Source organism: Vombatus ursinus, unplaced genomic scaffold (assembly GCF_900497805.2).
Source record: "Vombatus ursinus unplaced genomic scaffold, bare-nosed wombat genome assembly UNPS02004423.1, whole genome shotgun sequence".
Lineage (NCBI taxonomy): Eukaryota > Metazoa > Chordata > Mammalia > Diprotodontia > Vombatidae > Vombatus > Vombatus ursinus.
Window position 1 is genome coordinate 1013146 of NW_020944201.1, and position 23593 is coordinate 1036738.

Genomic DNA, 23593 nt, shown 5'->3' on the forward strand with positions numbered 1-23593 from the left:
GAAAGGACAGAACTGAGGTCCAGAGAGAAAAAGTGACCTCAAGGTCCCACAACTACACGTTGCCCAGTTTCAACAGCTTCTAGGTCCCATGGCCAGCTCAGATCCCCAGAAGGTAGTGGAAAGGCTTGCTGAGCCTTTGAGGAAGCAGAAATCACTCCCTTACTTCCCTACCCTGCCCATACCCCTACCCCATGTCCCCACCTCCATAACCCCACCCCCATATCCCACTCCATATCTCTACCCCCACTTCTCTACCCCCTGTATCCCCACCCCATTTCCCTAACCTCCATTTTCCTACCCCTGTATCGCCACCTCACTTCTCTACCCCCTATATCCCCACCCTACTTCCTTACCCCCATATCACCACCCCCATTTCTCTACCTCTATATTCTTGCCCCATATCCCCACCCCCACTTCCCTTCCCCTATATCCCCGCCCTCATTTGCCTACCCTCATATCACCACCCCCATTTTCCTTCCCCCATATCTTCACCTCCACTTCCCTATCCCATATCTCTACCCCATATTATCACCCCCACTTCCCTACCCCCCATTTCCCTACCCCCATATCAGCACCCCCGTTTCCCTACCCCCATATTCCCACCACCCCATTTCTCTTACACACACTTACTTCCTCTGTCCATAAGAACCCATGTAGAGGGAAGCATCAGGCTGAGAGGGAGACTGTGGGAGCTGGAGGTCAGACCTGCCCCATCCTGCCCCATCCTGGCCTGTCCACCAGCCCCAGTTGGCGGGGAGGGAGCCGGCGGACCAGTTCAGTGAGGTCTCAGGGAGTGGGTGGTAAGCAAGGCTGTTCAGCCAGAGCCCAGGCATGCTGGCTGCCCTGCCAGAAGCTCAGGGATCCAGCTGGACCTGTAGCACCTCGAAGGTTCCAGCAGGAACAGCGGCTACATCCCCTCCCCTTTGGCCTGGCAAGAGGCAAGGGCCCTGAGGGCTCAGGGAGTAATGAAGCCGTGGTTGGGCCTCAGTGGGAGTGAGTGACACAGGGAGGAGATAGAGGAGAGCTTAGAAACTGTGGAATCTGATCTTCTTGTTTTAGAGGGGGTTAAACTGAGGACTAGACTGGAGAACTGTTACATCTAAGGTTAGACACTTGTCAGTGGCAGGGCAAGGACATAACTTTAGAGCTCAATGGGACCTTAAAGGCCATCTAGGCCTGCTCCCTCATTTTACAGAGGAGGAAACTGAGACCTAGGGAGGGGAAGTGACCCAAAGTCACACATGGAGTAATATCAGAGGCAAGATTTATACCCAGCCTCAGAAAGCAACTTCTCTTCCTGCCCTGATTCTGGTCACTTCCTGCCCTGATTCTGGTCACTTCCTGCCCTGATTCTGGTCACTTCCTGTTCTGATTCTGTTCACTTCCTGTCCTGATTCTGGCCACTTCCTGCCCTGATTCTGGACACTTCCTACCCTTCAGCCCCTTTCCACAAAAGGCTCACCTGTCTTCCTGGAGCTCTCTACTTACCTAGAGATTGTTGGCCTCAGTCGGAGCTGGGGCTTCTTGGCATTCTGCTGGGCCTCGGCCTACTTAGAAGAGCCACCCCTTTGCAAGGAGGTGCCAAAGAAAAGTCGTGCCTGGTTCCTCTTCTTTGAGTCATGTGGGAATCTCTTGAGGATTCCAATTCAGTTAGTATCATTTGAGAACCTACTATGTGGTTCTAACTATTAACCTATATAGTCAGGTTCTAACTACTAACCTATATAGTCAGGCCCAGTGTTGTGAGAATAGAGCTAGCCTCTGAGGCAGGGGACCCGAGGCTTGCTAGCTTTGTGACTCTGGTTAAGTCCCTTCCCCTCCTGGTCCTCAGTTTACAGAGGAAGCTCTGTAAAGTAAGGGGGTGGGACTCAGTGGTCTCCAAGACTGCTTCCATCTCTAGGTTTAGGATCCTGTGGTGACCCTGGCAGATCACTCCAGCTTCCGCAGTTCCATCTTCCTCCTCTGTAAAATAAGGGGGCTGAACTCTCTTAACAGCCAAGGCCCTTTCTGTCCTAACCTTGGGACTTAGCTCCTGCCCTCAGGGAGCTTATAGCCTGAGCTATATTGCAGGTGAGTGATGAGTTCACATAGCGTGTGCTGTGGGTCAAATAATGTGGGCCGCTGGTGCCATAGAAGGGCAGAAGAAAGGGTATTGTGGGTTAGGGAAAGCACCTGGGACTCGGAGAGGCAGGCCATGTGGACAACAATCACTTCATGTATTGGAGCCTCCATTTCCCCATCTGTAAGTTAGGAATAATAACATGTATCCTGTTGTTTACATGTATATTTTCAATATTATGTACATGGTATCGTCCCCCAGCTCCCTCAGAATGTCAGCTCCTTAAGGGGAGGGATTGCTTTGATTTTTTCCTCTGTCTCGCCAACATCTAGCACATAGTCCTGACACGTAGTAGGTGCACACCAGTGTTTGTTGAATGACTCTGATGACCAACCTCTCAGGGTTGTTATGAGGGAAAAACCTTTTATTGGTCTCACTTAGACATTCTTCTCACTGTTGGAAGACGCTCCCAAGGGCCTGTTTGGGGACTGGGAGGGACCTGAGGGAGGGAGAGGCCCAGGTGAGCTGGAGTGTTCAGGAGGGGTTTTGTCGGGGAGGTGGCCCATGAGCTGCCTTGGAGGGGCTCCTTTTGGGGCCAACGCCCTCCTGCCTTTATGGTTTGGGGAGAGACAAGGTGGGGCTCAAGGCTGTCATTTTTGTTTGTCTGGGTTTCATTCATATTTCTATTTGTACTCTCACCTGGGCGGCAGCTCTGGGCATTGGCAAGAGCATGTTTTCATTCATTTGAAAGAAGTCAATGAAAAGCCTCTCTCAGTACTTTTAACAAATGGAAACCTTCTCGTTGCCTTCTCATGAGCCCGGATCCCAGCCCTGGGGAGCTTGTGGAACTGAGGAAGTGAAACCTGGGGAGATTTTTTGGGGGTGGGGCAGAGAGGAAAGGAAGGGCAGTGACCTCAGTCCCTGGGCAATCAATCCTTCCTGGGCCAGCCTGGCCCCCTTGGCCTCCACTGGCCCCAGGAATTTGGAGCTGCCCTCACTCAGGCCTTGTGCCCAGCTGGGCCCCCTTCCTTTTCCATGGGGGTGGATGGGTCAAGATGCCCTCTGGTTTTATGGTATGGAAAGGCACTGAACTGAGTGAGGTCTGGGAAACGGGGTCCTGGCTCTGTTGCTGACTCACTGTGCCCTCAAGCCAGTCACAGATGGCATCTGCTAGCCGGAAGGCTATTTGGTATAAATAAGTTAGGGCACTGGTCTTAGAGTCAGGAAGACCTGGGTTCAAATTCTACCTCTGACTCTTATTATGTGTGTGACCTTGGGCAAGTCCCTTCTACTCTATGGGCCTCAGCTTCCACATCTGTCCAGTGGAGGGGTTGGACTATCTGAGGTCCCTTCCAGGACTAGAGATAGGCTTCTCTGTGTGACCCTGGACAAGTCACTTCTCTTCCCAGGGCCTCGGTTTCCCCCCCTGTAAAATGAGGGGATTTGGACTAGAATGGAGCTCAGGGTGGGCCAAGAGAATCCCTACAGGTATCCATTTGGAAAGGAAAAGCACCAGGTCTGGAATGCTGGGAAAGGCTTTGGTTGCTGCATCGACATGCAGGTCAGTGGGTGGAATGAGCCCTTTCAGGGCCTGTTATAGGTGCATCAGCCACTCCCCCTGCTCATTGGGCCCTGGACTTGCCCCTCCACCCTCTCCCTGGTCCTTTCCCTGGAACTTGCCTAGAATGTTCCAAGCCACATGAAAAAAGGGCAGCCAGTGGCCCCTATGCTGGTCACAGGAAGCCCTGAGCCAATAGAACTAATCCAGAGCTAATGGAAACTCCCATTTCATATACTTTGCTGACACCACCCCTGAGGGGCAGGTAGTGTATGTATTATTATTCTCAGTTTACAGATAAGGAAACTGAGGCTCAGAGAGGGAAAGGGATTGGCCTATATTCACACCACTAGTGAGTTTTAGAGTCAAGATTTGAATCCAGGCTTCTTGTCTCTAAGATATTCTTTCTGTTACACTGCCATCATTGCCTCCCCATGGATGAAGTCATTCCCTTAGGAATCCCCTCCAACAGGAAGGGTAGACTGTTTTCCAAGCGGTAGTCTGAAGGACAACCTCCCCACCGCAAACTAGAGTATTGAATATTATAGGGCAGAACATTTGGGCTTAGTATAAGGAAGAGCTTTCTTACAATCAGCACTGTCTCAAAAAGGAGTGGCCTGCCTTGGGGAAGGTAGTGAGCTCCCTGTCACTGGAGGTATTCATGCAGAGGCTGAACTTTCACTTGTTGGAGAAGTTAGAAAAGGGATTCCTGTTCAGATAGGGTTTGAACTAGACGGCCTGTAAGGTCCCTTTGAATTGAGATTGTATGATTCTAGGAATGTGTTTGGGGGTGGGGGGAGGGTAGGGATGGAGCTTGAGATAGTAGCCTGTGGTTTAGATTCTGTCCAGCAGAGGGCAGTGGTGTGACATTTGCTGACAGCCTTCTAGACACAACCCCCTTGTCTCACTGACTGTGGGATGCTCCCATCCCACTATGACAGTCTGATCACTGCCTACTGTACTGCTTTGGATGGTGCCATCTTTTACCAGTTACCTGCAGGATGATGGCTGGGCCTTTGGGAGTGTGTGCTGGGGGGGGGGCCTGACTGACTTCTAAAGGGCTCCCTCAGTCTTCCCTACCTGTGGGTCACCCACCCCTTGGCTTTCTGGACTGCATTTGTGGGCTATCTGCATCCCCCTGAACCCACCAGACCCAGAAGGCAGGATTGCAGAAGGGAGACCCGAGGCACGATAGGAGGCTGTTCCTGAGGGCCTCAAATGGCGACCCCGTGCATAGAAAGGGGCAGATTAGAGAGACACTATAAGAAGAGGTCTGAAAGACTTGGTAACTGGATGGATGCCAGGCTGAGTGGGAGGGAAAACTTGCCGCCAAACTCAATTATGCCTTTTAAAAGAAGTTTCTAATCGATTCAACATACTGCTTTCGAAACTGTTGAGTTTATCTGTGTTTCCTTCTCATCTGCGTATTTAAAACTGCTTCACTGGACCTTTTTCCTTTTTGGAGGGAGGGGGAGCAACATTATCACTAGCCCCTGTCCCTCACACCAATGAAAAAAGAAAAGTGCAACCCCTTCAGCAAATATGCAGAGTCAAGCAAAATATATTCCCATGTTGTTGGCCATGTCTAAAAATGCATATCTCATTCTGCCTCTGGAGTCCATCACCTCTCTATCAGGAGGTGTGAGTAGCCTGAATTACCATGTCTTTGAGCTCTCTCTTTCTCTCTGGCCCCCATTCCGTGGATGCTTGCCGTCCTTATCTCTGCCCTTCTGCCTGTAGAGGTAGGTCCTGATTAGTGTGAACACCTCAATGCGATCGTATGTACATATTTTAATTTATACTCTGAAGTTACAATGCAATTACATTTAATTATATATTATTAAATATGGTCGTTGGTTTCAGTTCAATGGTAATATGCATTGTCAATTCGAATAATGGGACCGCTTCAGGGGAATTTGTCTTTTACACTGGATGACCTAGCTGTCTGTAATTTGGAGCTTCCTTAAAAGTTCAGCCCTATTGGCTAAGGCCTTTCCTGATCCACCCTACTGCCAGAGGCTCCCCGCTCCCAAATTAACACGAAAACAAACAAACAAATAAAAAACCTTGTATTTACTTATATGTATGTGTTTTGTTTCTGCCTTTAGGCTGTGAGCTGCTGGAGAACCAGGGACCATCTCGATTGTGCTTTTGTGTCTCCATCAATTCCCACAGTGCCTGGCACATAGTAGGTGCTTATATAAATGCTTGTTGTTTTAGTCTAGATTGATAGATGACTCCTGTGTTGTGAGTTTGGGTGACTAGGAGAATGGGGGGGTCCCCTTAACAAAATGGGGAAATTAGGAAGGGGGCGGAATATAATGAGGGTTTTTTAGACATGAGTTATTTGGAATAATGTAGGCCCAATGAATGGGAAGAAGGAGGGGGGCGCGGATTACCTGTCCAGCAACCCAAAGTGTGTTTCCCTTCCGCAATCCAAACCACAGGTGGCATTACAAGTCAGGAAATGGGAGGGTCTGTGTAGGACCCTATGGGAGAGAGAAGGTCACTGGTCTGTTAGGGGGTCCCAAGCTCAGTTTACCTTTGAGTGAAGTCCGAACCATGGAATAATCTATCATCCCTTCAGTTCTCTCTGTCCTGTGGCCCTCCCATCTCTGACATTCTCTGTTCTAAGACACCGGATCTATACTTGTGTAACTATTCATTCCCTTCGTTACAATTTAGGGACAATTCATTCTTGCACCTTACCCGCCCTGCCTCCTCCTGTAATATGTTGGCCTTAGGGTTGAATCTGGGATAGCTACAAATCCTCCATCCCCATCCCAGATCTAATACAGAGCCCCCTGACATGGCTTTCTTCCTAGGTTTTCAGTTCAGCCCTGGTGCTGACTCACATTGTGACCTTAGGCAAATTCCTTTGTAATAATGGTAAATAAAAATAATAATGGTGCCTTCTATTTCTATAGGTCCATTCTTCCAAAGATCCCCAGACTTTCATAGACAGGATCTTATCTGGTCTTTATAGACTCCCTGGCAGGTACAGAGGAGTAGATATTAACTCTCCAGTTTACTACTTGGAGAAAGCAGATCCAAAGAGGTCGAATTTCTTGCCCAAGGACATACATAGAAACTTGGTGAAGAAACATCTGGGACTTAGCAAAAAAAAAGTACTGGCCTTTGAGTCATGAGATCCTAGATTGAGAGCTGAGAGGGATCCTATAGGTTATCAATCCAGTCTCCTTATTTCACAGAAGAGGAAACTGAGGCCCAGGGAGGGAAGAGATTTGCCTAAAGTCACATAAGTGGTAAAGCCAGACTCTGACTCTAAATACCATACTCTTTCCACCACCTATGCTCTCTCATTTGCTATTTTTGGCAACTGTAGAATTCCAGCAGATAGATGTCTGAATAATTGAAGTCTCTCATCACTCCCACATTATTCCTCTTTGCCGGGCTTATGATCTGTTTTACAAACTCTGCATCTATTTCCTCTTTCTGACCAGGTGGTCTGTAGTATACTCTGATGACAATATTGCTTCTATTTCCATTGATGTTTACTCAGATTCTCTCTATCATGCTTCCTCCATTGGAACCTGGATTTTCTCACCTGATTATTTCTTCCTAATATATTATTGTTGTAGTTTGTCATTCATTCTCAAAGAGGACCATGGCATCAGGAAGGTGATACCATGACTTGCAAGTGGATTGAATTTAAGTGAGCTGTGCAGAGTCACCAGCCTCACTTTCTCCTCCAGAGTCATCTGGGTCTCAGTAACAAGATATAGACCAGAATGACTGGGAGAAACCTCAGGGTTTCTGGCCAAAACAGAAACAGCCCAAACCATGACCAGGTGGAGCTTGGGCTGTTGGCCAATCAATGATAGCCAGAATACAATGTTGCCCTTCCCCCTTTTACCTATTCAGGTCTTTTTGGATAAGGCTGCACATTCAGAGCTTTATTTCAGGCATGAATTTCCTCCCACCAAGTCTCTGGGATACCCATGAGAGTGATTCTGCCTGCAGGCATTAGGGCCTCGAATTCCTGTTGCTTGTTTTCATGTTTTGGACCTTTGTGTACTGGTTCCTTTTTCTCTTAAATTTTGGCTTCAGTGACCTTTTTGGTCCCAGCTGCTAATCTCCATTCCTACACAGTAGCTATTTTCTCTAGTTTCTAACTTGGTATATAAACATGGGCAGGTCCCCCCCGCCCCCACATACTTTTTTTTTCCCCTTTCAGTTTAAAGACCTCTTATTAGATTTGCAAGATAGCAGACAAATACTATTTTTTTTTTTTGGCTAGGCAATGGAGTTAGGTGACTTGCCCAGGCTCACACAGCTAGTAAGTGTCACGTGTCTGAGGCCGGATTTGAACTCAGGTCCTCCTGAATCCAGGGCTGGTGCTCTATCCACTGCACCACCTAGCTGCCCCAAATACTTTGGTTTTTACATTGCCTAAATTTCTCCTGTGTCCCTCTCTTACTTTCTCCCAGAGAGCCATCCCCTTTAACAGAGGGGTTTTTTTTTTTTGTAAATTTTTTTATTTTAAATTTAAATATAAAATGAGAAAAGGGGGAAAAACATTGCCATGTATACAGCAGATCATAAGAGAGGATTCAATATAAAATAATAAATTTCCATTTCAAGAAAACCTATAAAATAAATACTACACATTGTTTTCAAAGCTATCCAGCTTTTCTTTGCTTCCTTGTAGGTTTTCTTCTGTTCTCTGCTGTGCACTTTTATTTTTTTTCCCCTTCCTCCCCCCTCCTCCCTTCCCTAGAGAAGGCTACAATTAAGCATGGATATATACATATATATAAACATACACATATATACACGTATATGCTCATACACATGTATGTAAGACCATGCTATGATTATTTCCTCCTATCTGTTTCTCTGAAAGTAGATAGTATCTTCCTTCATAAGTCCAAGTCTTTTCATGTTTTTCTAAATCAACCAGCTTATCATTTCCTTCACCACAGCAATATTCCAACACAATCATATCCTATCTGAGAGATTGTCTATGAAAGTTTTTTTTCCCCCAATTTTCTGCATTCCTTCTATTCTTGGCTACATATGTTTTATTTATACAAGAAAAATTTAATTTAAAATAATCAAAATTATCCTTTTTATACTTCAACAATGCTCTCACCTTACAATATAGTTTAAAGTCTGATACTGCTGAATCTACTTCCTTTACATCTTTTTTCCCTGGTTTCTTTAGTTCCTGACCTTTTGTTCTTCCAAATGAACTTTGTTATTATTTTTTCTAGCTCAGGAAAATAATTGAGTAATTTAATTGGGATGGTATTGAATAAATAGATTAGTTAGGTAAAATTGTCATTTTAAAAATTATATTGTCGTTACCTACCCATGAACAGTAAATATTACTCTAATTATTTAGATCTGACTTTATTTGTATAAAAAGTATTTTATGTTTGTGTTCATAGACTTCCTGTGTCTGTTTTGGCAGGCATACGCTCAGGTATTTTATACTGTGTAGGTATTTTAAATGGTCTAAAATAATATTTTCCTTCCTTCCTATTTTTTCTCACTAGCCTTCTCACCCCATTTACCCTATCCCTCCTCACTTTTCTATTTTACTTCTACCCACTACCTTGTCCTCCTATTCCTTAACCTACCCACCCCTCTAAAAGTCCCTCCCTTGTCCTCTCCACCCATCTTATCCCCTTGCCGTCTTATTTCTTTCTGAATTTAGAAGACTTTTATACCCTTCTAGATATATGTTTTCCCTCTTTAACCCATTCCTGATGAGAGTAAGGTTCCAGCACTCCCCACAATCCCCCCTACTAGCTTCTTCTGTATCAATTCTTTTTTTATGCCTCATTTGTATGAGATTACTCCTTTTTATCTCTCCCTACACAATTTTTTTTAGAATCACCCCATCATACTCAGCTCAGTCCAAGCCTTTTTTTCAAACTACGCAAATAATGATGACACTCATAAGAGTACTGCTAATATTTTCACATATATGAAGTAAACAGTTTGACCATATTGAGTCCCTTATAATTGGTCTTCAATGTTTACCTTATATTTCTCCTGGACCTTATATATTGAATTTTCCCTTAAATTCTGCTGTTTTTGCCACAAAACCTGAAAGTCTTTGAGCTTGTTAAATAGCCATTTTTTTTTTCATTCAGGATTATACTTAACTTTGCTGGGTAAGTTATCCTTGGTTGTAACCCCGGCTCTTTTGCTCTACAGAATACAGTATTTCAAGACCTACAGTCCTTCAACATAGTAGCTGCCAGGTCTTGTGTAATCCTTATTGTAGCTCCCAGAGTTGGTTTTTTTTTTTTAAGAGAAAAGCAGCAGAACCAATCAATACATAGGGAAAATCTGAAAATGTTGCTTATCCATGGCTCTCCCATCTCTGCACAGGAGTGGGGAGTATGTGTTTTCTCATATCTCTTCTTTGGGACTTAGCTTGTTCTGTGTAATTTTGCAATATTTTTATTGTTTTAGGATGGTTGTTTTTTCCATTTGCATTTGTAGTCTTTGTGTAAATTGTTTTCCTGGGTCTGCTTACTTCACTTTGTATCAATTCATGTAAGTTGTGCCATGCTTCTCTTTATTCCTTACAGTCACCATTTCTTACAGCCCAGTAATCTTCCATTCATGGACCACACAATTTGTTTAATGGTTCCTCAATCGATCTGCTTTGTCACTTTCAGTTCTTGCGAAAAACATTGTTACTGAGCATTGTTAGGTGTTCTCCATCTCTGTTCTGCCATTCTTTTATTTCAAGCAATGCTCCAGAAATCCAAATGTCATCCCTGTAGCTTTCTACCTTGAGCAGATGTGAGTCTGAATTGGGGTGCTGGCACTACTTAGCTGTCAAATGGAGATAATAAGACTTGTATGACCTCCTTCCCAGGGTTTTGGGGAGGAAAGCAATTTTTAGACCTTACAGTGCTAGAGATATGTGAATGATTTCCTGCCTCCCAGCCTGGCCAGGTTAAAGCAATGACAGCTGACATTTGGACAGAACAAAATGATTACACAGCATTTCATCTTCATCATTTTAGCTGAGCCTCAAAAGAGCCTCGTCAAGAATAGGGAGTGAAGCTTTGTCCTCATTTGACAACCAGGAAACTGAGACCCACTTAAGGATTTCTTTGTTCTTTCCTGGCACCCCTTTCCATCAGATTGCTCTTTCTTGGTGCCAAAAAGGCTGTCTCCATACACCATGACCAGGGAGTCACAGAAGCTGATGTAGCAAGTGTCAAGGACAGAGGTGAGGTGATGGAGTTCTTGTTGTTTGTTCTTTGTTTTCAAAGAGGACCAGTGACATTACAGGTGATGTTTTGACTCATGTGTGAATCAGATTTAAGTAAGGCAGAGTTGCACAAAGTCATCAGCCTCATGCCCTCTTCCTGAATCATTGAAGTCCAGTGGCAGGACAAAAGTCAGGCTGACTGGTGGTGGCCTGGGATGCAATGGATGCCCCTGGCATCTTTGATGCCTGACCAAACTGTAAGAATTCCACACTACCTGCTTCAATCACCCTTCATGGTCATGTTCTCATCTGCCCATTCTGCTAGGAGAGGTCTTCACATGCTAGGGGTAGACTTCCCCCTAACTCCCTGATGGGTTTGAGACCTGTCAGTTATACTTTAGGATCCCACACTGGGCCACTAGGTGGTGCTACAGTAGATAGAGCGCTGAGCCTGGGGTCAGGAAGGATCCTCTTCCTGAGTTCAAATCCAGCCTCACACACTTACTAGCTGTGTGACCCTGGGCAAGTCACTTCATCCTGTTTGCTTCCTTTTCCTCATCTGTGAAATGAGCTGGAGAAGGAAATGGCAAACCGCTCCAGGAGCTTTGCCTAGAAAACCCCAAATAGAGTGAAAACACCTGAACAGGGGCAGCTAGGTGGTGCAGTGGATAGAGCACCAGCCCTAAAGTCAGGAGGATCTGAGTTCAAATCTGGCCTCAGACCAAACACTTGACACTTACTAGCTGTGTGACCTTGGGCAAGTCACTTAACCCCAATTGCCCCCCCCCCAAAAAAAGAAAAAGAAAACAACTGAACAACAAAAGGGATAGCACACCAGACTTGGAGTTGGAAGATCTTTCAACTCTTGGCTCTGTCTCTACCTAGTTGTGTGACTGTGGGGAAATCACTACTCTTCTCCAGACCTCAGTTTCCCCCTTCATAAAATGAGAGAATCTGACTATGTGATCTCTAAGGTTCTGGTTCTATGATCTGTGAACCTATGATCTTTTCTGAGCAGGACTACAGAATCTTCTTCCTAGAAGGGGCCTTAGAGATAACCGAGCCCATCTCCTCCCCTTCACATTTGAAAGAGGAGGAGATAGAGGCCCAGAAATAACAAGGGACTTCAGAGGCCATATAGTCCAAGCCCCTGACTTTACAAATGAGGAAAATGAGACCCTCCCCCTCCCCCAGATGAAGTGACTTGGCCAAGGTCACATAAACAAGAGGCATCAGAGGCAGAGTTTGCATCCAGGTCTTCTGACTCACGTGGAGAATATGTGGCAGAGCTTCAGCTTGAGCCCCAGTTTTCTTGATTCCCGAGTCTAGCTTTGAGCTGCCTCTAGGCCCTTGAGAGCTAAGGTGGAATGGCTTTGGAGCCACAGGACCTGGGATCACATTCTGTATCTGATGCTTACTATAGGTGTGAAATTGGGCAGGTTTTTTCTTTAGTAAAATAAGGGAGTCAAACTAGGGAGGTAGAAATAGAGAGAGAGGGGGGTGAGAGAGGGAAAGGAGGGAGAGAAGGGAGAGAGAAAGATAAAGGAGAGAGGGGAGAGAAAGAGAGACAGTAGAGAGAGAGAGAGAGAAAGAGAGATAAAAGAGAGAGAAGAGAGAGAGAGAAAGAGAAAGGAGAGAGAAAGATAAAAGAGAGGAAGGGAGGGAGAGAGAGAGACAGAGGGGAGAGAGAGAGAGAGAGAGAGAGAGAGAGAGATCATTTATTAAGGCACTAGGTGCTCTCACGGGCCCCTATCCACTTCTAAAACCTATAATCCTACAGATGAAATGAGCAAGCAGGCCTGTGGACCAACTTGTAAAAGGAATCCCAGTGCTTCATGGACTGGAGAGCCAGTAGGAGGCTCTTGGGCTGTGCCAAACCTTGCAGGGAGGACTTGAAGGCTTCTTTCTGTTCCTTGCAGAGACTGGGAATGAAAGCAGCATAAGGGTAGCCTGGGAAGATCTCAGGAACTGAAACTGATGCTGGCAAAGAAGTATAAGGAGAGATGAAATTGGGAGAGTAGGCATGGGACAGTCCCTAGAGGGCTGGCCTTGGAGTCAAGGAAGCCTGGGCTCAGGTCATGCCTGTGACTGGCCAGCTGGGCAAGCTGGAGCCACTCCCCGGAACTGCTACTGCTGCTTTGTTGTGCTCAGTCTCAGATGAGCTGTGGTTCTGTGTCTAGTGGAGGGAATTTCCACACTGATCTCCCAGGGCTGGACCAAGTTGGTGCCAGCTAAATGGAAGAAATTTGACCAGAATGTTTAGGGGGCCAGTTATTGTCATTATGTTAAAGGAAAAAACCAAAACAAAACACCAATGCATCAGCTGAATCTGACAGTGTATCCAATGTTCTGCACCCATAGTCCCCCACCTCTGCTAAGAAGGAAAAGAGCTGCATTTTCTCACCTGAAGGAATAGCTTTAAAAATTGGGGAGCACACCCCCCCCAAACAAAATTTGGGAAGTTAAAAGAAAAAAACCTTTAGAAATTCCTCAGGGTCCTGGGTGCGTGACCTGAAATCTTTAGAAAGAAGGTCATGATATCAAAGGTATCAGGGGAGAAATCAAGCCAAGACGTTAATGAAGAGTGACTTCTTTAGCTTGGGCCCCCACTTCCCCATCTGTGCAATGGAGAGATTGAGCTGGTTTGGTGGCCTCAGCTAGGTCACTTGGCCTCTAACAGAATCTCTGTCCTCCTCTGTACAATAAGAGGACTGAATTTAGTGTCATCTAAGGTCCCTCTCCCTTCTCACATTCTGGGTTCTAAGGTCCCTTTCAGTTCTGCTTGATTGTCCTTTTAAGCCAGGAGTGGTCAGTCAAAGGGCTGCACTTGAGGATCTAGAGGGCCACACATGGCCTCGAGGCCTCAGGTTCCCCATCCCTATTCTAAGCTCTAAATCCAAAGTTCCTATATTCATGTTTAATCCACAGGAATGAATCTCTAATGGTGAAATGGCAGGCATTAGCAGGTGAAAAAAATTGGGAAGGAAAAGAGGATGGGAATTCCTGGTGGCCTTGTGACATGTATGTAGCTAACTGACAGAGAGAGAGAGAGAGATTGAAAGGAGAAAAAGAGATAGGGAGAGAGAGATGTCTTCATGGATAACTACAGGCCTGCCCACCTGTCAGTATCACACCGCCCGCCCCCCCGGCCACTTCAGGCCCCTTTGACTTTAGAAAAATTCAGGAAATCCTAAACAATCAGCTGGGTATCCGGCCCCAGGGTCCTCAGTTCTAAATTTTCTGGCACGTAAAAGGATGCCCAATTTTAGAACATCATTGTTTCACAGGGAGTTTCAAAACTGAGAGAAAGGGAACAATGAGACAATAGCTGAGAGATATTAAAGCTGTAGCTTCGGTTAGCTTCAGCCCCCATCTGGGAAATGGATCTTGGACCATTCTTTATTGCTGGGGAAAAACGGCTGGGGGAGGGGCCCTGAGAGTGGGCTGGAGTCAGGAGTGGATGCTGTTCTTCCAGGTAACCCCAGTGGGTTTGTAGATTTCACAGAGTGCTGTGGTAAGATGGACTCTCAGGGCCCAGAACATCAGATGGCGGTATCAGAAAGGGCCTTGGGACATAGAATGTCCGGGCTGGTTAGGACCTTGGGGCATGGAATGTCCAGGCTGGTTAGGACCTTGGGGCATGGAATGTCCAGGCTGGTTAGGATCTTGGGGCATGGAATGTCTAGTCTGGTTAGGACCTTGGGGCATGGAATGTCCAGGCTGGTTAGGACCTTTGGGTCATGGAATGTCCAGGTTGGTTAGGACCTTAGGGCATGGAATGTTTAGGCTGGTTAGGACCTTGGGGCATGGACTATCCGGGCTAGAAGGGACCCTAAAACACAAGAAAATCAGATGTTTCTAATCCAGAGAAGCAGTGTCACAGAGTAGACTGAGAGCTGACTTGGGAATTGGGAAGACCTAAATTCAAGGCCTGCCTCAGACACTTGCTGGTGTCTCTGGGCGAGTCACTTAACCACTCTCTCCTCTGGGAGCTCTCTCAGCTTGATATATGTTGTATGCGGCCGTGCCTTGCTGGGAGTTACACTGTGCCGATGACATCACAGGTCCCATCCAAAGAAAAATTGCTATAAATCTTCAGGGCTTACAAAGCACTTTTCTTAATATGCTTTCATTTGATCCTCACAACAAACTTGTGAGGCAGAAATGCAGGTGTTATCATTCTCATTTCACAGCTGAAGAAACCAAGACTGAGAAAGGGTATGTGATTTGCCTATGATCACACAGCTATTACATCTCAGAGACAGGATTTAAACTCAGGTTTCTCTTGACTGTGTCCAAGTTCAGCACCCTGTACCCAGATCCCCTCACATTATGGCATTTCAGAGTCGCCAAAATAATGCCTTCTATGATCCCCAGCTTGCCTTAGTCTGATGAGATCTGAGAAGGAAATCAGTTGCTTATGCAGAAAACCATTTCCATATCCTAAAAGTATTCAGGCAGCAAAAGTTGGAAGGGGCCTTAGAGTTCATCTTACCGCCCCCCCCCCCGCAAAAAAAAAAAAACATTTTCTAGAAAAGGAAACTGAGGCCTATAGAAAGGAAGTGACTTATCTAAGGTCATACAGAAAGTTTGTGGCAAAGAAAGGATTTGAACCCAGTTTAAGAATTAGTTTGATCAGAGGATCCTAGATCTCAAGCTGTAAGAGACCTGGGAGGCCTCACACATTAATTAAGTGCTTGCTGTGTACCAAGCACTGTGCTAAGTGCTGGAGCTATGGGAGTTCACCATGGGGGGGGGGGGGGGGGGGGGGGGGGGCAGGGAACAGAACATAAAAGGGAGCTATCAAAAAGGGCAGAGATGGTAGGGAAGGTCTACACCTGGTGCTTCTATTTCATGAAATCAGAAGCACAGCTGGGAAGAAGGAAGGCTGGCCATTAGGGACCCCTTCCCAAAACAGAGCCTTCAAAAGGAACTCACTAACAGGGTATGGGCAAGGGATGGTCCAGGGTGGGAAGATCTTAGGGAATGGTAGGTGTTCCAGCATAAGGAAGCATCAGGCATTGAGGGAAATTCCAGGATAAGACTACATCAGAGGCATTGGATTGAAGTCAGAAGTACAGGCAAGAGGGGCTTGAGATCTTCCTGGGCCTCAGTTTCCTCCACTGACAAATGAAGGAGTTGGATTAGATTGTCTCTGAGGGCCCTTCCACCTTTAGATCTAGGCTTCTATATATCCACAAGATGGGAACTGATTGCTCAGAGGCTGTTTGGTCCAACGTCTTCATTTTATAGATAATTTAACTGAGTCCCAGAGAAGGAAAATGATTTGCCATAGGTCAAAGAGGTAACAACTTCCCCTCCGATTCCAGAGTCAAGGCTCTTGCCAAGTCTCATCTTATTGGTTGATTTCATGTTTGCTCTCAGACTGCCCCCCCCAAGCTGGAAAGTAGAAACTTGGTGTATTGGCAAGTGCCCGAGACTGAGCATCAGGAAAGCTAGGTTCTAGGCCTGGTGGTGCCACTGACTCTCCATGCGACCTTGGGCCAGTCACTCTCCTCTATGGGCCTGTTTCCCCTTCTATAAAATGTAGGAATTGGACTAGATGATCTTGAAGGGCCCTCCTGGCTATGACATTCTAGGTTCTAAGGTCCCCTCAGCTTTGAGCATCTGTGTTCTAAAGGGCCCTCCCAGGCCTGCCATTTGGTTGTCTAGCTGTGATGTTGATACCTTTATACTTTGGAGTGTTGTATGCTCCTGAGACTTCTGCCTGCTGGTGGGGGAGGGCTTTGGTGGCCCCTTTTAGACAAAAGGATATGAGCCAGAAGGACGTCCGGGCTCCTTGCCTTTGTCTGAGAGCTATTCCAGGCATCAGAGGAAATACAGACTAAGGGCAGAGGCCAGCAGGGGTGGAGCAGGGAGGGGATGAGGGAGTGGGGCTCAGGGTAGGGAAGGATCCGGGCTTTCAAAGTAGGAGTAAGAACAATAGAGATAGGATAAGACAGTCTGTCTTGGCTTGAGGTAGACTGAGAGACCTGCTGCCCAGGGCTGAGCCACTTGTGTGTAGCATTCAGGGCCACCCATGCGGATTACTCAAGGGCTGCCTCAAGCAACTCCCATAGTCCCATGGAATCAGGCTCCCTGTCAGTCTGGCTGACCGATGGCATCACAAAAGAAGGTCACTGGGACCTCAAGGTGCCCTCTGCAACCCTACTGAGGTTGGGGGGGGTAGGTGGGGGGGGAAATGCCACCCTTTATTCTGGAACCCACTCCATTCTCTTCTCTGACTGCTGAGTCTTGTGCCTGTGTCTTCACACCCTCCCTAATCTTCTGGAGGGCAGAAATTGAGTTGTTTATCATCGTAGTATCCCCAAGTCTAAGCCAAGCACAAATCAGGTGCTTAATTCATGCTTCTTGAAGGAACTTGTGTGACAATAAGAAGGTGCATTTCTCTAGGGCTCAAGAGTTTCCAAAGAGCTTTCTCTTTGTCATTGCCCAGTTGGATTAGGAAGGGCAAGTCCTGTGATCCCTGTTTTAGGGAGGAGGAAACTGAGACTTACTAAGCACTCAAGGGAAATGACTTGGTCCTCTGACTTGTCAGTGGTCAGGATTGAGGATTTCTGACTATAGGCCCCATCCTTTTTCCCTGCCCCAGCTACTGAGGCCCTGCTTCCAATAGTCTTTCTTTTCTCTGATGCCTTTCATCCTTTTTGCTTTTGAGATTTCCCAATACTCCTCTCCCCTTCCTTGTCCCAATGAAAAATAGATAAGCAAAAACATTGGGTACAGAGACATCTGATGTCTGACAATGTATTTAACATTCAGTACCTAGAGTCCACCACCTCGCTTCTCTACCAAGAGAAGGGGAGGACGTCCATTAGCTTTGGAGTCTGAGTTCAGCTGCCTTTTGCTATACTTATCGTGCTCTTGATAAACTTTGATAGAGTGATTTAAGGTTTGCAAAGCACTTTACAAACATCTTTTCATCTGATCTTCACAACAACCCCATTTTACAGATGAGGAAACTGAGACAGAGAGGTTAAGTGACTTGCCCAGAGTCATGCAGCTAGTTGTTGTCTGAAGCAGGATTGGAACCCAGGCCCTTTGTGCTCTCCACTGCACCACCTGGCTGCCCCATTCTCTTCTGTTTTCTTCATGAATCTTCCTATGTTTTTTCTGAATTCTTCACATTTGTTATTGTGGTACTGCAGTATGTCTTTACGTTTCACATACTACAGCTTGTTTGTCCATTCCCCCGTGGATGGGCACCAACTTTCTAGTTCTTGTTACCACAAGAATTTATGCTGTGAATATCATGACATATATAGGACCTTTCTGTCTGTGTTTGAAGTCTTTGGGGTATATACTTAGTGGGATGTCTAGGACAAAGAGCATGATACAATCCACTCATTCACTTTTCAAACATAACTCTTTGGAGTTATTCTTTTTAGAGTGGTTGGAGCGATCCAGAACTCCCCCAACGCCAGTATGTTAATGAACCTGTTTTCCCACAGCCCCTCCAACATTGATTCTTTCTGCCTTTTGGTATCTCAGCCAATTTTCAGTGTCCCTGGGTTCTTTGAACACGGCTATGTTTGTTTGCTTCTCGGTTGTGCTGTTCACTTTTGTTCCCCTTACCTACTTTTCTGTCTTTTAACCGGCCTCAAATAGTTTTGGTCATTTCTGCTTTATGTTGTCTCTGAGACTCAGTTTCCTCAGCTCTGAAGTGAGTGGGAGGGTGGATTTTTTTCCCTTCTTCCCCTAATACCTCTTGGGGACAGTTTCCTCATCTCTTAAATGTGGCTAAAAGTCCCTAACAGCTCTGAAAGTCTTTGCTTTTTGGACCGCTCCCTGCCTCTCACTGGCCACACAAGGCCTTCTTCTGCTGCCAGCTAGACCTTTCTTATCCTATCTCTCAAATGGCAGCCAGCACCCAAACCACGCAGAGACACAGTCCAAACTGCCTATTGTTTATTTGTTCAGTCCCCTGAGGTGACAGTATACCTTAGAGGAACAATTATCCTGGTTCTGTAGGTTGAAACATCTGTTTCCTCTTTCCCTTCTTTTCAAGAGGAACTCCAGCGTGGGCCTCACCATCTTCTTTTGTGTCCCTTCCTTCTGTCTGGGGCTGCAGAAGCCGGCTGCCCCAGTGTGCTGGGTCAGTCTCCAGGGCCTGGTTCTCCCTTCTGCTGGAGACTTCTCTTTGTTCTCTGGGTGTGATTCCCACCCCCCTCCCATCCCCTCACCTCACCCCACTCCCCCACCCCCTGGCCTAAGTTTTGCCCTTCACTCCCTAGCCGGGCCCAACTCGGAAAAAGGCCTTCATGATTCCCTAAGGCAAGGAAGCAAAATTGGGCTGCCTGTGGGTTACTGTTCCCTTAAAGCCTTTGAGATTTTCCTATGGCACTCAGCTGATCCTAAAAGAAATGCCCTCGGTCCAGAGACCTTAGAATGGAGACTGGAAGGGCCCTTAAAACAAAGCTTATTCTCCCTTCAGCTCTGACATTCTGTGTTCTAAAGTGTCTTCCCCTCCCCCTCCCTCAGCTCTGACACACTCTGTCCTAAGTCCCTCCCAGCTCCAACTCTCTGTATTCTAAGGTCCTTCCTATCTCTGACATGCTGTGCTTTACGTGTGAAGGTCATTTTTCTAAGTGTCAGTTCCTGAAAAGGGTTATGGAATTTCACTCCCTCCAGAAATGTGAAATCAGGAAGGGTTTCCCTGTAGGGGTCCTGTGAGCCTCTTCCAGAGGTCTGCCTCGTGGTGTGCATGTCTGTGTGTGGGGAGGCCCTCAGGGAGGGTGCCATATTGAAAGCTTTCCTCAAATGGAAACCTTGTTCCCTTGGGTATGAGCTTTCCCCAGAGAGACTTACAGGAACAGAGGGTCTTCATCTCCTTGATTCATCTGAGAACCCTTCCTCTCCACTCTCCCAATTTTTATTAAGGCTGTGACTGACCCTGAGAACATTCACTTTTGGCCTTTTGTAACCCCCTAGGCCTGGCACATTGTAGGGGCTTATAATTGATTCTCATTGAGGTGTCGGTGACTGATAACATCGAGTCTGCCCCTCTCGGGACTGTTTGCATTTTTGAGAGCTGATTTTTAGCCCAGCCTCCTCCAAAGTAAATGTCTACACTGGTAAAGTTTTAATTATCCAAGCTTTGCTGGATGACAATGCCAATAAAAACAACAATCTCGCCTTTCTGAGCCAGGCCACGTCGATGAACTCATTTAATCTTCGTAATAATCCAGTAAGGTTCACTAGCTAAGGATTATTTTTCCCATTTTCCTGCTGGGAACACTGAAATTCAGAGAAACCGTCATTTACCTATTGTGATATAGCTAGTAGATGGCTGACTTAGGGCCACATTGGAGAGAAGATTGGGTTTATAGTCAGAAGGCTCCAGGCTTGAATCCTGACTCTGTTACTCTTTGTGGAACTTTGAGCAATTTGCTTAACTTTTGGGCCTCAGTTTCCTTAACTGTAAAATGAGGTGTTCTCAGTTCTCTTCCAACTCTAAGCCCCATGACCCAGGCAGGCCTTGGAGTGGGGTTTTCTCTTTCAGGGAGAGGTAGTAGGGGAGACTGGGATGAGCAGTGGCCTGGGAGTCTTGGGGACTCATGTTTACACATGGTTTCTGACACCAGCTACGTGATTGGGAGTTTAACCTCTCCATGACTCATTTTCCTTATCTGTAAAATGAGGAGAATCAGACTTGTGCTACCTGCCTCATGGGATTATTGTGAGGAAGGAGCTTTGTTCGAGATGTAGCTAAATGATCCAGGTCAGTGGTTCTCAAAGTATGGTCTGTGTTCTCCTGGGAATCCCTGAGACCCTCTAAAGGGGTTAATTTCAAATATGGTAAATATGGATAGATATGACCCATATAAACAAAAGCTTGTTTGGAAGTCCTCAGTAATTTTTAAGAGTATAGAGTGCTGAGTCCCAAAACTTTGAGAACTCCCGATCTAGTTGATAAGATGCTGGGCCTGGAGTCAGGACAACCTGAGCTCAAACATGGCTTCAGACACCTACTAGCTATGTGACCCTGGGCAAGTCACTTTCCTGCCTTGGTTTCCTCATCTGAAAAATGGGGCTTATAATAGCATCTACCTCCCAGAGTTGTTGGGAAGACCAAATCAGATAGCATGCGTAAAGTGCTTGGGCAATGTGAGAGGCTAGAGAAAATGTCAGCTAATATTATTTTTTTAAAAACTTCTAACACGATAGCAAGATGATTTGCTACTATTGCTATTTGTACTACACTATCAGGATCCCAATGTCCTGGGAGGATTCTGGGAGCTCAGGACATTGTGTATATTTCACACAGCTGCTCTTGCTGCCCTCTCTAATATACGTTTCTTTTTCTTTTTCTTTTTCTTTTTCCCCCTTTAAAGGAAATACCTGGCAGTCCATGACTTCAGAACTCTTTCCTTGCTTCTTCTCTGGTTACCATGGAGCCCCTCGATGGCTGCCCTAATGCCCAGTCTGAGCATGCACCCAATGGCTACGCAGGCCTGATCTTGAGCCAGACCAGTGCAGAGATAGAAGTGGCTGGTGCAATGGAGCTCAGTGACCTGGAGCTCTCTGCTATGGTGGACAGTTGTTCGAAAGAAGAAACAAGCTGGCTTAAGAAGAAAGCTAAAGTCAACAAGATTTGGAATTTCGTTAGCCGGAAGAAAGGGCCTCTGGGCCAGGGGAAGAGGCCTCAGTCCATGATTGTCCTTGGAGGCCCCGTGAAGACATCAGAGAACAAACCAAAAATCACCTTCATGGACCGAATGAAATCCATTAAGAGGCTCCGGTCATCTTCCAGTTTGTCCAAGGGTACCACTCAGAGGAGCTTCAAAGCCCAGTCTATCCATGACTGCCTCATTGACCAAGAAGATGGCTTTTGGCAGAAGGACCTTTACAGAGTCAAGAGGTTGTCAGATCAGAAGCCATTTCGTCACTCCTATGCTGGGCATACAGAGGACCTGGAGTCCTGTTTTGAAGATGTGGAGTTGAGCGCCCCAGGCCCTGAGATGGAAGCCAGTGCTGGGAAGGGTCTCCGGGATGCTGATACGCACACAAATGAAGACCCAGAAGAGATCCGTCCTCGAGGGCTGGAAGACACAAAAAATGAAGATCTGAATGTTGCATCTCACTCCCTGAGGGCTGCCCGGGACTGTCGGAAGCGGTGCCAGACCCTCCCCCAGGATAACCGTCGAAGGAGGACCTCTGACGTCTGGAATTACTTGAAAGGGATCTCATTGGCAAGCAAAGACACCTCTAAGGCTACTGAGTCAGACCCGGAAGGCAATTTCCAGGATGTGGAGAATGCAACAGGGAATTCAACTCTGTATTTGGACTTTGAGGCAGGCCCCGAAGAAAGCCCTAGCCAACCAAGAAAGGGAAGCAGTACTAACAAGGCCACACACTTTGGGGGCGTCTTCAAATTTTTCACCAATATGGCAGAAGCAGCCAGGAAGTGGCGAGGCTCTTCCAGGATCCCCTTTCAAGAAGAACCCAAATCTTCATCTCAGGGACCCCAATTGCAGCCACAAGAGATCCCAGAGGACAACAGTGTTCCAGCTACCTTCTTGATGAGGCTGTCCCTTCAGTCTCCTGATTCAGGGATTTGGGATCACTCCAGACTTCAGATGTCTACATGGAGAGACGATGGACAGCAGGGTCCAACCACAGAGTCTGTCCACATTACTTATTCTTTGGGACTAAATAGTAAGACCCAAGGTTTGAGCCAAACTGCTTGTTCCCAGCCTGACGTCTCTACCTTCTCTCTCTCAACCCTTCAAGGTGGTGGTCAGATTTCACCAGACCCTCCAGCCCAGCTACACACCCAGGAGCTCTCAGAGGCCCAGCCTTCTTCTCAAGACTTGCATGAAAAGCCAGAAACTATGGACAGCTTCCTAGAAGAGAAGGAAGAAACTCTCCAAGAGTGCTCTGAACTGAATGAGGCTATTGGGTCAAAGCAGGCTGTGAGTGAAGTGGCCTGTGAAAAGACACACACTCATATCAAAGAGGAGGAGGGGGGGGATGAGGATGGCCTCAGTCACACTGAAGAACAAGATTCTTTTGAGCTCTTGGATGAAACGGGCCATTCAAAATATAGCCCCAAATGTCGCCCATTCCAGATGAGCCTGTGCACCATTGTGTCCCTCACAGAAATCAGCAGTAGAAAGGTAAGATGGCTGACTTAGACCACCACCTCTAAGGCTGTGGCCAGTTGTATTATTCCGTGCTCTATATTTTAAGGCCTCTCCTAGATCCCTTCCAGGGCTCACCTTTATGTTATTTTCTACCATCTCTTCCAACTCTGGCTTCCCCATGTGCTGCATTCTAAAGCCTTCTCTAGCACTAACACTCAATCTTTCTATGACTTTTGAAACCTCAGCATTACCTTCGGTGTTAAAACCTCCTAGAACTCCCCCCCCCATTCTGCTTGACCTCTCCAAATCCTGTCCATTTGCTAATACTTTAGGCCTTGAAGGAACTTCTGATGGTCATCTATTTTTTTTTCCCTACCTCTTTGCAAGGATGCCCCTAAGCCAACCTAAAATGATGAGTTTTCCTCCCCTCGGAAATCCAGTCAGACCAGTCAAAACTGCATGTCAGGCCACACTGTGAGGGAGAGAAATTCAATCTCTTTTCAATCCAGGAGTTGTCTGGTCTATTGAGTGGGGGCAAGGAAGGCAACAGTGAAGAGCAGGAGAAGCCAATTAGAGCATGGTGGTAGAACTGGGTGTTTCAAAAGAGAGCAGGCAGAAGGGCCAGTCTGTGGAGCATGGTTATCTGGGTAGCTTTTGCCATGTGT

The 23593-nt window shown here is 46.5% G+C and overlaps 1 protein-coding gene across 3 annotated transcripts in view; it reads left to right on the forward strand.

Annotated features, from left to right (window-relative positions):
- Positions 1–23593, forward strand: part of ARHGEF9 (Cdc42 guanine nucleotide exchange factor 9) — a 277350-nt gene that overhangs the window by 17395 nt on the left and 236362 nt on the right. For 2 of the 3 annotated variants that reach the window (XM_027836022.1, XM_027836035.1), the window contains exons 2-3: positions 5726–5805; positions 21177–22961. In XM_027836022.1, coding sequence (XP_027691823.1) covers positions 21234–22961 — 1728 coding nt within the window. In that variant the 5' untranslated portion in view covers positions 5726–5805; positions 21177–21233. Of the gene's footprint in view, positions 1–5725; positions 5810–21176; positions 22962–23593 lie in introns of all 3 variants that reach the window. The other variant, XM_027836028.1, reaches the window with a different exon arrangement.